At 41.2% G+C, this 14,682-nt stretch overlaps 1 protein-coding gene and 1 long non-coding RNA gene across 4 annotated transcripts in view; one reads left to right on the forward strand and one right to left on the reverse strand.

Moving 5' to 3' along the window:
- The window catches only part of SAMD3 (sterile alpha motif domain containing 3), a 45,719-nt gene that overhangs the window by 11,808 nt on the left and 19,229 nt on the right, over window positions 1–14,682 (reverse strand). The window contains exon 6 of the mRNA XM_026119329.2: window positions 10,418–10,585. Coding sequence (XP_025975114.1) covers window positions 10,418–10,585 — 168 coding nt within the window. The remainder of the gene's footprint in view (window positions 1–10,417; window positions 10,586–14,682) is intronic.
- LOC112994783 (uncharacterized) overlaps window positions 1–14,682 on the forward strand; it is a 41,869-nt gene that overhangs the window by 7,789 nt on the left and 19,398 nt on the right. For all 3 annotated transcript variants that reach the window (XR_010388365.1, XR_010388366.1, XR_010388367.1), the window contains exon 3: window positions 14,330–14,398. This is a non-coding gene — a long non-coding RNA (uncharacterized LOC112994783). The remainder of the gene's footprint in view (window positions 1–14,329; window positions 14,399–14,682) is intronic.

Here is a 14,682-nt window from a genome sequence, read left to right on the forward strand (position 1 = left end):
TTTGACGGTGACCCCTAGTTGCTCTTCACTGCTCTACTTGGAACCATGCTCAAGTACATTGTTATCTCTGTTCACATTAAAGCAAGAAAACATACATACATAAAACAACTACACTTCAAATCCCTCATGCCTCCATCTCCTGCACAAGGCGATGGCCATTTTAGGAGACAGGCTCTTAAATATAAAGACCCAAATCCTTACTGTCCTTTTTGTGGATTCTGTCCTTTTCTAAGATACAGCCAGAGATTATAGTGCCAGATTGTCATAAAAAGCTCCAGCTAGTACTCTGTAGCACCTTATTAAACAGTGTCACAGCCAACAAAGTGAAGCTGCTACATTTCTTTAGGGGGAGGAGAGAGCAATTCTTCAACATGATGTCTATCACCAAGGTCCAAGTTTTCAGATTCTGTTCAAAGCCAGTATCATAAATCCTAAAAGCCATTAATGTCAACACCAAAGTGACTAATCACAGAGTGATGAAAGCTCCTCTAGTGAGGACAGCAGGTGCCACTTGCTCCTTACAAAGGTTTATACCAGTTCCTGACTGGTAAATGTAGCTTAGCTGTTGCAAGTGACAACAATCAAGATGTCTTTTTCAAAGAATGCCAACAGGACCTGCTTATTCCTCAGTTTGAGAGAAGTGACTTCAAATAGGACCAGTACAATTAAAGGGATAGATATGAGGACACTGCCCTGCATGCTGCTGGTCTGTTCACTGCCAAGCATGCATTCAGGTCCCTCATCTGGGATGCTTTGGAAATATTCCTTTGAGGATCCTGACAGATCTGCTTGCTCTTATTTGATGTCAGAAGGGGTAGAAACCATTAGATGGTAAAGATAAACATCTCCAGCAACAGCAGTGCCACCACGAGCAGGTTCAGTTGTGCCAACTCTGGCACTTCTCCAGCTCCTCTTTTACACCACGCATTGGTACTGGGACACGGTTGCTGACACGTAGCAGTACTGGTAAAGCTGCTGCATTGCCATTCGTTATTGCTGCTCTCGGAGTCTTGCCAGCTCCCAGCAGCAGTAGCTAAGAATACTTCTTTGGAAAAACATTTCAAATTTTCCGTGCCAGAGGCCACTACGTACTCCTAGCCATGCTATTGCTTAAAGCATTGCTGCTGCTTGACACTTTTTGATTGCTGAGTCTACCTGTGTTCTGCAGACAAGCCTAACAGTAGCAGTTTTTGTGTCATTTTCTTGCTGCTTCAACAAAGAATATGACGCTTGTATCAGGACTGTGGTAGCACCCTTGCTTGGGATAATCTTCTCCACTAATCAGTTTCCTAACCTCTTCACGATGGGAAGCAACTTTCATAGGTAGTTAAGTGAGTGTAATCTGAATCTTCCATCTTGATTTCAGTGGTCTTGCTATTTTGTTTGGAATATGTCAAATACAAGGCATCATAAGAACACAATGTACAGAACAGGTCTTAGTACCACTGTTGTAAGGGACAGCCCTTTTTATACAGTGGCTTTCAAGTTCATCATAATTATGTTTAGTATGAAGTATTTCTCTTCTGGATACTGGGGGAAATTAGAGGGGGAGGAAGGCTCAAACTAGATTTTGTGATCATTAGGAAGTGAAGATTTGTTCTAAAAAATCAGACTAAACTGGAACAAGCTTGAACCTGAAAGACAAGCAGTAAGCTGAACACACCTCAGGACCCACCTTCTTGCCATAGGGGGTTGAGGAGAACTGAGGAGAAGGCATCGCAGTTGCACCATCTGTCACATCCAAACACTGAACACAAAGAGACACATGAAACACACAGCACGGGCAGACTGTTCTCATGCAATATGAGCATGTAATATACAGCAGGATCCATGCTGACACGTACTCAGATGAGACATTTAATTAAAGCAGGCTCTTGCCTGCTTTAATCACAAATAATTACTCTTTTGAGCCATGCTGATACTTTCAGAGCTAGGCTCACATGTCAATGCTAACTGCAAACTTTCAAAGCCCCATGAGTCGATTTATTTCTGACCACAGCTGCTTCCTGATCTGCAAACTGCAAAACTGACAGCATAAGCAAAATGGGTGAAATCTGTTTTCCTCTGTTAAAGGACTAGCGATACTTCACCCTTTATATTAACACACAGGACAATGAAAATACTGTATTTGACATACATAAGAAGGTGAAGCACAACATGTACACCAGGGATTTGTCTTTAGAGCTTTTGGTTTGATTCTAAAAGCATTTTACAATACTAGCTAAACAACACCACAACACTTATGTATAGTAAATAGCATTCCACAGCTGGAGTGCTACAGTGGACGGCTACAGTCTTTAGGAAGAACAGGACAGGAAGGCAAGGGGCAGGGAAGTTGCCCTTAACATGACAAGACAGCAGGAATGCAAAGAGGAGCTCTGCCTAGAGACAATGATGTACCAGCTGAGAGCCTGTGGCTCAGGATTAGAGGGCAGACCACCATGGGTGACATTGTAGTGAGTGTCTCCTACAGACCACCTGATCAGGATCAAGTAGTGGATGAGGCCTTCTTCAGACAACTGGAAGAAGCCGCAGGTTCTCAGGCCCTGGTCCTTATGAGGGACTTTAACTTCCTCAATATCTGCTGGAAGAGCAACACAGCAGGGTGCAAATATTCCAGGAGGTTTCTGGAGTACACCAATGACAACTTCTTAATACAGGTGATCGAGGAGCTGACAGGCAGAGGCGCTCTGCTGGATGTCATGCTCACAAACAAGGGAGGCCTGGTTAGGAATGTGAAGGTCGGGAGCAGCCTTGGCTGCAGTGACCGTAGGATGGTGGAGTTTAGTTAGGATCCTGCAAGGTGAGAGTGGGACAAAAGGTAGAATCACAACTCTGGTCTTCAGGAGAGCAAACTCTGGCCTGTTCATAGATCTGCTTGGAAGAATCCCATAGGATACAGCCCTGAATCCAAGAGAGCTGGCTGATGTTCAAGGATTCTCCTCCACGCAGTGGTCCATCCAAATGAGCAGGAAATGAACAAAAGGTGGCAGGAGGCCTACATGGACGTACAAGGTGCTCCTGACAAAACCAACACATAAAAAGGAAGTATACAAGAGCTGGAAGCAGGGACAGGGGACCCAGGAGGAATACAGAGACTGTCAAAGCATGCAGGGATGGGGTTAAGAAAGCCAAAGGCCATTTGTTGAAGGACGTGAAGGGCACCAAGAAGGGCTTCTACAAGCACATAAGCAGCAAAAGAGTAGGGAAAACGTGGGACCACTGGTGAATGGGGCAGGGGCCCTGGTGACAAAGGACAAGGAAAAGGCAGAGGTACACAATCCCTTCTTTGCCTTAGTCTTTCCTAGTAAGACCAGCCTTCAAGAATCCCAGGCTCCTGAGACTACAGGGAAAGTCAGGAGCAAAGACGACTTACCCTTGGTGGAGGAGAATCAGGTTAGGGAACAGTTAAACAAACTGGACAAACCCAAGTCCCTGGGACTGGATAGGGTGCTGAGAGAGCTGGTCAACGTCATTGCGAGGCCACTCTCAATTATCTTTGAAAAGTCAAGATGACTGTGGGAGGTTCCTGAGGACCAGAAGAAAGCAAATGTCACCCCTATCTTCAACTAGAGGCCAGTCAGCCTCATCTCAATCCCTGGGAAGGTGATAGAACAACTGGATACCTGGATAATCCTTGATATCATTTCCAGACCTCATACCTGGATAATCTGGGATACCATTTCCAGACACATGAAGGACAAGAGGTGATTGGGAGTAGTCAGCATAGATTTACAAGGTGAAATCATGCTTAACCAACCTGGCAGCCTTCTATGATGAGATAACAGGCTTGGTGGATAAGGGGACAGCAGTGGATGTTGGTTATCTCAACTATAATAAGGCTTTTGACATTGTCTCCCATAACATCCTCATAGACAAGCTAATGAAGTATGAGCTAGACAAGTGGAAAGTGCAGTGAACTGAAAACTGGCTGAACTGCCAGGCTCAAAGGGTTGAGATCAGTGGCACAAAGTCCAGCTGGAGGCCAGTCACTATGGTACCCCCCAAGGGTCGATACTGAGCCAATACTGTTTAACCTAATTAATACTAACTAATATTATAATGATAACCCATTTAATTAATGACCTGGATGACAGGACTGAGTGCACCCTCAGGAATTTTGCAGATAATACAAAACTGGGAGGACTGGCTGATAGACTAGATGGTTGCACTGCCATTCAGAGTGACCTCAACAGGCTGGAGAAATGGGCAGAGAGGAACCTCATAAAGTTCAATAAAGGCACAAAGTCTTGCACCTGAGGAGGAATAATCCCATGCACAAATACAGGCTATGGGCTGACCAGGTGGAAATCAGTTCTGCAGAGAAGACCTGGGGGTCCTAGTGGACAACAAGTTTAATATGGGACAACACTGCACTATCGTGGCAAAGAAGGCCAACAGTATCCTGGGCTGCATTAGGCAGTGTTGCCAGCAGATTGAGGGAGGTGATCCTTTCCCTCTACTCAGCACTGGTGAGGCCACATCTGGAGTGCTGGTTCCAATTCTGGGCTGCCCAATACAACAGACATGGACCTGCTGAAGATAATTAAGGGCCTGAAGGATCTGACATACAGGGAGAGACTGAAAAGAGCTGAGACTGTTCAGCCTGGAGAAGAGAAGGCTCGGGGGAATCTTATCAACGTGTATAAATACCTGAGGGGAAGGTAAAAAGAAGATGAGGCCAGACTCTTTTCAGCGGTGCCCAGTGACAGGATAAGAGGCAATGGGCATAAATCGATCCATAATAAATTCCATCTGAACATAAGAAAAAAATTTTCACTGTGAGGGTGGTCAAACACTGGAACAGATTGCCCAGAAACATTGTGGAGTTTCCATCCTTGGAGATCCACATTCTGGCTGTGCATACACCCAAGCACTCTATCTGGAGACTTTTAACCTTTGCAGCATTACAGGAAAGGAGGATATTGCTCCTGTTTCCTCTGTGCATAGCATGCACAATACAGATGGGTGCTAATGCTGTACCTGTCAATAGCTCCCCTCAACCTGAGCCAACAGAATTTCTGTATCTCATGCCTAAGAAGTTCATCCTTTGAGATTTTTATGGACATTTGGTTTCTTTTCCCTTGTTGATACACATTTTTTTCTTTTTCCCCACCTGTCACCTCCCAACTCCATTTTCTTCTGCCTTTTCTGAAACCTTGCTTCAAGTTTCTGACTCTTGTACATTAAGTAATATCATGTTAGTTGTCTTTACTACCTTTAAGAAAAGCATATCCCAAGGACGCATCTAATTTGCAAGGGCGTCAAACCTAAAGCTCTACTGATGTAAAAAGCTCCGACTCACATGCTGGATATCATTCAGTCCCAATTCCTTTGTCAGAAAAGTCAATTTCCAGATCATGGTGAGCATGGTCTGCCCACAGGGCAGACATCTTTGAAGTACCAAAAAGCAGCAATTTTTCCATCACCATTTGCCTCCTCACACTCAGCCCTAAGATCACCTCCAGAAGTTCAAGCAGACTCCCAGCTTGTTTTCAGTCTAACCATAGCACTAGGTTACACAAACCATTTGAAGAAGGGTAAAGGCAAGAGAAAGCATCTGCTCTGGATCAGGTACTTTGTGCAAGTAAGTCTTTCAGGCCTCATTGTTGGTTCTGCCTCTGCCTCTGGTCACCCAAGGTGGTCTTAATGTGGATTTTGGCCAAACTCAGGAAGTCCATCATGCTATCTTTCTACAACCCTCCTCCATTTGATCGTTTAAGCCAGGAGGCCCACTCATTCTCTTTGAGGCATGTTCTATCCTAGATTCTCATCAGTCAAAGTGAAACCTCAGTGTTAGGCAAGGGTGATCTCACTAGCTTCACCACTCTTGTACTGCATGTTATCACCAAAGAAGCATATATGATGCCACATGTCTCAGCTCCCACCTAGCTGGCTACTGGGCCAAAGGTCTTCTCCAATTCTCATCTGTTCCTCTTGGCAGAGGATTCGCACCTTCACCTCTTTCAACATCTCTGGCTATCTTCCCTGTACAGGAATAATATCAGCATATGTCCAACTTTGTGAGTTTAAGTTTCTGGAGAGTTCTTCAGCTTCTCTCAGCACAAGTACTCATCAGAATATTTCTTACCTATGTCCCATAGACACAGAAAGGAGATGGCCTGCTGGCACCCCTTTTGTAAGTTTTCATGACGTTATTCCCAGCTCTGCTCCACATGCCAATATGACCGATTACTTGCAAATATCTACTGCTGTCTTAAGCAACATCTTGTCAGAGCCTATTCCTCCTTTTCACACCTAACTCCAAATTTACCTGTGGGAAGACAGCTTCAGAGAAGCCCTGACGACCTCACAAACTGGCTGTCACAGGACATAAGAAATTGGAGGCATTAGAAGAGGGACTGTACTCACCTTCTATGTTTCTGTTTTAAGATCATGAACTACTATGGCTCTCCTAGTCTGTTACACCCACTTCAAATTCACGTAACTTGAGACATCCTTAGATAGTCCCTCTGCTGACAGTTTTTTTCATACAGCAGCCAGGATGGATAGAAGGAGCGTGATATAGTTGCACAGGTACAGATATTTAGTGACATTTGAGATGTCATAAGGGTATTCCAAACATCTCTGGAAGTAGCAGAGATGACACAGGACCTATGAAAGAAGACCCATACTCTTCTGCATTGGCAGGTGGAGGCCACACAGGATATCTTAGGGCATCTTAAGGTCTATCTTTAGCTAACTGAATTGATCATGAAATTACACTTTCCATGGACAACGCTGTTAGCCTAGTCACATCACCCATCATGTCACAGGTGCATCTGCCCACTTCATCCAATATTCTGAGCTTCCAACAGGGAAAAACAAACAAACAAAAAATACAGCTGTGAGTAATCTTCATTTTTCGGTTCAAGACTGACAAGAATGCAAAACTCCAAAGTTTTGAAAGGGACACTGCTCTTTGGTCACCACCTCTATAGAAACTAAACTAGTGTTTGAACCACATACACTCATCTTATGGAGGCCATTCATCAATTCTCACTTTCTCACTGCACTTCCCTCTCCATCACTGCCTTTTGATAATCCTCTGGCCAAAAATGCATATGAAGAGTGTCCGATCATCACATTCTTATTGTCTTCCTGCCTTATGATCCTCCTAGCCTGTGACAACTGGCAAGAGATGGTTTCTCTAGTAGCCTGAGAGACTGTAAGTCCAATAATTCCTTAGGTCAGAAGAAGGGTTTTATCGTGCCTTTTTGATGCTAAAAAAGGAACAAGGAAATTAATCACTGGATGGCAGCCTTGGCAGTAATCATGCCATGGCTGTGGAGGGGAGACTGGTTTGCATTTCCTGTTTATTTTCACAGTGTAATCACCCCCTCTCATAGAAAATACCTCCTTCATTTGCAGGAGATCAAGGTTATTATCACTACAAAGTTTTATCTTCTGGATTACCCCAGATCCAGGGTATTTGCCTGACTGTGGGAAATGACTGAGGAGGATCTTCCTTCCCCAGCCAGACAATTTGTTAATTAAGGAGGCTTTCCTAATCAGGTTTTGAATATCCCTGAGACATGGAGGCTCACATTAATGTCTGTGCCAGGCACAGTCCAGGCTTCTTTCCAACCATGTCTCAACTTGATGAATATTTGTAGAGAGCATCATTCCAAGCTATTCCTTCTTCAGGACTCCAGTGACAGACACCTTCAGCATGGGTTTACGTGCTAATGGCCCTGGGCATTGCACTTGCTCAAGAACTTTCTTGCAATGCTAGCCACTCTGAAATGAATCTACTCATTAATCTTGCTTGAACATAGTACTCTGTAATGAGCAACACATCAACAAATGTTAAAGAGAAAGACGAATGCTGTGTCTGCTAGTAGTTCTCTGGAAGCCCTGTGGGGGAGGGCTAGGTAGCACTTGTGCTGCATTCGGAGGAGGCATGCCTGCTGGCAGGTAAGAGGGCCTGAACTGAGCAGGGGGCAGATATCATCTGTTGTCCTGGGAACATCCCAGAACATCACAGTTAGCAAGCAACTGTTTTTTTACATGATGGTCAAGAATGTTGTTAGTAGTATTTGCATTATTGTTCTTTTTATGTAAAAAAGAAATGCCAGCTATACTGGTGAGGCATTTCCTATCAGCAAAAAAAATCTTCTAAGTTTCCTAACATTAACAATTCAAGATTACACTGGCACAAAGCATAAGTTAAAACTGTTCAGAAACTAGACCTCAACACAGAAATCAGCTATGTGGTTGGTAAGTAGGTCATCTATTTGGAACAGATGTGCTCTTTTGTCTGCACTGCTTGCCAGTTGGCTTTGACCTATAATGCCCTAAATGTTCTACATCTGCCTATCTAAGGGAGACTCTCTCTCACCATGAGCGGAGATACAAAGGAGCTAGGAGTCCTTGACTGATTCTTTGAGGGTCTCCTTAACTTGGAATTCATTTCCCACCCTTTTACCCTAAATAATCCTGATGGGCTGACTTCCAGCCCACACAAGACTAATCTGTTCTTCCAGCCTTTGAAAAGGGATGAAGGCAAAGGGATCTGGCTAATGATAATTCAAGTGTCATTTGAGTGGTTTTGCCTGTGGTTTTGGCTTCTAGACCAAATATTTATTTTCTGAGGTTAAGACTCTTTGTTTAGCAGTTTGAATTTATCACAAGGTAGTCAGTGCCAAGGACAAGCAGAAAGGTGCCTTTCTGTTTGTTCCTAAAAATACAAAACAGAAAACCCCACACTAAACAAACCGCATGTGAAACAAACAACTTGTTCAGCTGTGCATATTTGCAGTTTTTAGTGACAAAACTTAGGCTCTCAGAGCCAGACTTATCCAGTTTCAATGTAATAACACATTTAAAGCTAAGTAAGACACAGTTCCCTCAGTTTTGTGGGAATCATTCCTAAGCCTTCCTTAATAGGCTCCACAAGTGTTAATTCTTGCATTTATATCTCCCTGCTGTTTAGTATACAAGAAAAATGAGAGAAGTAAAGTTTGTTCAGGGGAGATCTCAGCATTCCCTCACCTCCTTCCAGCTTAACACTTATTCACTTATAACATTAAGGCCAGCAGGAAATGCTTAGGACTTTAGAAAAGATGGAATGTACTTCCTTTTTCAATTTCCTAAAGAAGTAAGAGATGGCTGGTAATGGCCTGGGCAATGCAGTAAAAGGAATGGTGATTCCTAATTTACAGTGCAGACACACAATGTGGTGCAGTTATACCTACTGCATAGGAAAAGGAAGTCTAGTAGGGACCGCATGCAAGATCACTGCCAAGCTCTTCTCAACGAGCTGATCTGAGCAAAAAAACCACCACCGACGACAACAACAACTACATTTGCCCTACATCTGCCCCAAGCATCAGCAAGTAAATGATGGGTGACTCAATGCATGCATGGAAAGAGCAGCCTACGGTTTCTCCTTTACTGCACGTTATTGTTTTGCACCCAAATTAAACATTTCTTACTTCATGCATTTTGCAAGCCTTTCAATTAAAGCAGGCAAAAAGAGGGAACTGTTTATTCCTGCATACATTAATAACAAGGGGATAAGCAGAATTTGCTGAAGCTTTTAAAAAAACTGTATGCTTTTTTGATAGAAAACTACAGCTACCTGCAAACACAAAAGTATGACTCAGACAAATGCATTAAGCAGAAATGCACTTCTGCTCCCCTAAAAACAGACATATATTTTGTAAACAGTTAGAAGGACAGAAATATGTAAACTGACATCAAATACGTGATTAAATATCATATTCTTAAAATTGCTTAAATTGTACCATACTGCAGCACTGAAACAGGTAGGGGGAGAATTGGTAAAGTATAATTGAAACCTCAATGCATTTACGCAAATGTATAAATTAATCAGTATATTTCAAAATAATCACTGGACAGTAATAGCTCCTCTGAGTTCTCTAACTAAAGGAAAATACACAGAGATCCTTATGAATGTATGCATGAACTTGCTGTATAACATATATCAAACTGCTTTTATATAGCAAAAGGGCAATGTGACAGTAGGATATGGATATTTTTACTAGCTCAAATATGACTTTGGCTTTTTTGTCCAGAGGTTTCATCCCTTAGGTGTAGTTTTCTATTTTTCATTCTAATTGGAGGTGTATAACCTAAAGTAGAATGGATATGCTGCATTAAAAAACAAAAACAAAACAAAAAAAAAACACACACACAATCTTACGTCCAATTGGCAACAAGTAAAAATGACAACAAATGTGTAAAGCATCATATTATCAGGTTTAGCATCATTGCTGACATTCGATTCTCCAGAATGGAAAAGGTCTAGGGCCTGGCCTCTTTTCTCTAATAGAGCAGACCCTCTAGCTTAAATGGGATTAGATCGCTTCATGCTCCCTTTTACTGGGTAGTAACTTACTGCTGACAGCAAAGCTGGAACACATGGAATTCAAACAAGCACCAGAAATCTTACCTCTGTCTGTAGCTGGATGTCAACATGTTTGTTTTCAGCAGATAACGATCTCCTGGTCTGTCCTCGCCTGTGGCCAAATTTGCATTTGTTCCTCAGAACTTGTTCATCATCTTCAATGGGTCTCCGCACATATTTGAAGCGATCTTTAAGGGCTCGTTTCCATAGCAACTCAATGGAAAAAAAAGCCTGTCATCACCAGTACCTTCCAAAATTTGCCCCATTCCTAAAGCAGGTCACTTCCTTTTATCTAACTCTACTTTAAAAAGAAGTGTTTTTCTGCTTGGTGGGAAACAACCTGTTGGATGGCATCAGCTCACTGGTAGCTTCAGGTCAGATGGAAACATAGCCACCCATGGTTATATCATTCTGTGGCAACTAAAGAGAGGGACTAGCAGAACCTGCATGGCTAAGTAAGGACTAAGGTAATTGAATGTAAAGGTTAGATGTATCCAGTCTAACCAGGGCTGTCATTGAAACTGCTGTTTACTTTCCTTTTCTCTGCCCTTAGTTTTGGATACTCCTTTCATGACATCAGGTCTTGCAACTACACAGTGAATCAGATCAGCTCACTGATGCCACAGAAAACTAATGCTTTTTTAGTGGATTATTTTTCCCCACCATCAGTGACAGGATCTGACTGGCTGTGCAGCTGTACGATTAGATCAAGTACATTATTAAACAGAACTTAAAGCTGCTGAGTTAAGAGAATCAGTTAAGTAGGTACTAGTCTTTGTGAGACTCCTCAAGGAGTGTAAATTGTAACTTAAAGGCAGTTCTACACTACAAGTGGATGCAGTCCCTATTTAATGCAGCCCCTCATCACCATGTGGTAGCCAAGAGCTGGAGTTTATATGATCCCACTGCTTCTATTACACTTGTATCTTTTCCACCCGGGAACTGAAAAAACAGCCTCTGACAGCTGGATGGATGGGTAGTGACTCTCTTGTACATCCTTACAGACAGAATGGCTTTCACCAGCTGTTCCCAACTGTGTATCCCATGGAGAGACCCAACAGAGGTAACTACAGTCACACTGGGGAGCAGTTACTAAGCAAATGCTGTTAAACAGTTCTGCAGGTGAAACCTGCAACTGTAAATATTGAAAATGTTTTGTCGGATCCTTAAAAGCAACTGATTATTTCAGTTATTGAGGGTTTTTCAACACAGTAAGAGGGAAAAAAACCCATTAAACAGAAAACTGTCTGTAAGTGACAGGAACTAGCAAGAGTTATTCAAATAGCTGTTACCTCATTTTCTAAAATTGACTCCAATCCAAGTTGAGCCTATACTTACTAACATACTAACCTAAACCACAATATAAACAGAAGAATGTTTACTCTAAAATTTGTACTGAAGTGGCATCCTTTATTAGTCATGGTTGTATTATTTCAAGTGTTAACTTCCATCTATTTTTACTAAACCCTGCTTTACATCAATCAGTACGGTATCTTTCTTTGTAGCGACAGTCTGCCATGCCAGCCTCCCTCACCAATGGGATATGGATGGGAGGTTTGCTCTGAAGAAAATGGTTAATGCAGTGTTGCCTTGCCATTCCCCTGCTGAAACTACCACTGCTTCCACCTCCCAAGGGTATCAGCCAGCTTAGTAAACTGGTCCTTGGTCCTAAGAGCAAGAGCTACAGTAATGGTGAAGAATTGCAGCTAAAGATAAATGAGAATATAGTTCCTGCAGCTTTAGCCTCAGCTTTTCTTGGGCAGACTTGGGCCAGCCAAAGCAGATGTGCCCTTCCCAGCATGGCAGCTTCTGCCACCCACCTACAGGTCTTTTACAGAACTATCCTCTCGCCAGCAATCATATTTGAACATCTGAGAACTACACAGGAAACAAACCCACCTGCATTTTTAGTACATAAACTTCTGACTTACGATTCTGCCAGAATGAAAGTCACATGCTCACCAATCTGAACTTGAAGATTAGAAATAAAAGAACAACTGCTTGCTCAGTCCTATCGCAATGGAATTTACAGTCTCAACTTGAGTGTTAGTGCCAGACATGCCTAGTAGTATTTTCAAAAGCAGTCAAGTGACAGCATATTTTGAAAATCCCACCTGATATCTGCTTGAACCACTGGGTTCCTAAATATCTTTAAATCCTGACCCTAAGTATTTACATTTTGATGCAAATACCCCAGCATTATATGCCTAGAAAAAAATATTTGGAACATCTTTATTCTTTGAAGCAGTTAAACAAAAACCTCAGCTTAACGCTTCTCTGAGATGTTCAACAAATGTTAAAATATTGTAAAACATGATCACTCCATTTACAGCTGACAATTTAATATTCTTTTAGTTAAGCTTTGTACAGTTTTTTCTTTTGAAAACCTTATCTTTGTTTGCCTAGGAGACATTTTAGTTTGTTCTTCCACATGAAAGAATATGCTGACACCTATACAGAGCTATAAATATCTCTCAAAGTTCAAAACTATTTAGCTGTTTCGTCCTCCTGTCCTCATACAAATTAAGAGTTTTAACTAAATTTATTTCTGTAATAGGATTCTCATCAGCTTATCCAAGTCCCTTCTCACATACTTATCGCATGAGTGAGACTACTAGTACATACATTTATCTGGTTTCCCTAGCAGGTAATGCATCTTCAAAAAGGATGCTTGCAAAGATTTCATTGCCATTTTTTAGCTTATAACTTTATTGTGTATGAATATGAAAAAAATAGGAAGATTTACAGTGCTTATAAGGGGAGAACAAGGATTAATCCATGTGTATCTGACACAGGAGGGAAAAGCTTACAGGCAGATTAAAAGCAGTAATTTACTAGAGAATAATTATTTTGTATGCAACAGTTACATAATCAAGAATGTCAACAACGTGATTCCCAGTTTCATGGCATTAACGTTGCGCAGTAACACTGAACTCTATGGAATGGCTTATACAGGAACAAGAACTTGCTAGACCCCTCTCTTTACCTTCCTCATAAAACTGCTTCTTGAAATTCTATAATTTTCTACATATTGGTTGAAATGAAAGGAAATAAGGTCAGTGACTATTTTCAAACAGTCATAACCCTTGTAAAGTGGGTAATACAAATAAATTAGTATCTTGCAAATGGCCAAGAAACATATTGTCACAGCAATGCTATTGTAACTGCTGCAACCATGAAGGAGTCGCACTTTGCCTTCTACCTGTACCTTTCCTTTGGGTCTCACTTTAAGTGTGGCAGTGCCTTCATACAGAGATCTGCTTTGAAAGCAAAAGTTCATTTAACAAATATCCATTTAGGAAAAAAGACAAAAAGTCTACCCTTCTTTCAGACTAAATTTCCCAAAATTTTAATTTCTGAACCATAGCAACTTTAAAAATAGCATCTGTTAGCACTTTCCTGATCTATTATTGTAGAAGAACCACCTTCTGAAATGCCTATTTTACCCACTAGGAATGCCACAAACAAATTTTAAGTCCACTTGTATCCTCACATTGTCATCTCCACAAATTATTCAAATGAAGAGAAATATGTTTTAAGGCTGTTTCATAGCTTTCTTTTGCTCTTACTCTCTCTTTACACATAAAGAAAGAGAACATGCACATATATATATATATGTGTGTGTGTGTGTGTGTGTGTGTGTATACAGAGAGAGAGAAAAAAAAAGAGAGAGAGAGAAAATAAGCTATAACATAATTTTATATATATGAAGATTTCATATATACATGAAGATTTATTTTCTGCTTAGGCAAAGACAACAAATTTGTTCCAGGCAACCACCAATAAAATTAGAACTCACAGCTCCAGACTTACATGTATCAGCTGTTATTGTGACTTTAGTTACATCTGTTTTAATTTCCTCAGCCTTTTTTTTTGTTTGTTTGGTTTGGTTTGGGGGTTTTTTTTTATTGGTTTTGCACTGTACTGATTTTCCACTGTACTGACTTCTTTCTACAGACTTTGAAAAATACTTTACTTATCAGTGAAATACAAGGAATGAAAATATAAAGGCCAACTGAGACAAATGTAAGTATTTCTTATCAAAATTTCAGTATGTTTCAAGCATATGAACTCTTTTTTTTTTTCAATATCTAAGCCTCCCTTTATGACCTCTGCTCTTTAAATAAAACCTGTTTTTCTGTAACTACTTATTACTATTATATTGGTTACATTATAGACCAGAAAATCTAATAATCTATTCCATGACTAAACATATATTTTTTTAAATGCTGTGCATATTACTTTAGCATGACATAGTAGTAATAACATTAAAGCACTTCTTTCCAAAAGCTAATCTTGGAAAGGGCTGG

Source organism: Dromaius novaehollandiae, chromosome 3 (assembly GCF_036370855.1).
Source record: "Dromaius novaehollandiae isolate bDroNov1 chromosome 3, bDroNov1.hap1, whole genome shotgun sequence".
Lineage (NCBI taxonomy): Eukaryota > Metazoa > Chordata > Aves > Casuariiformes > Dromaiidae > Dromaius > Dromaius novaehollandiae.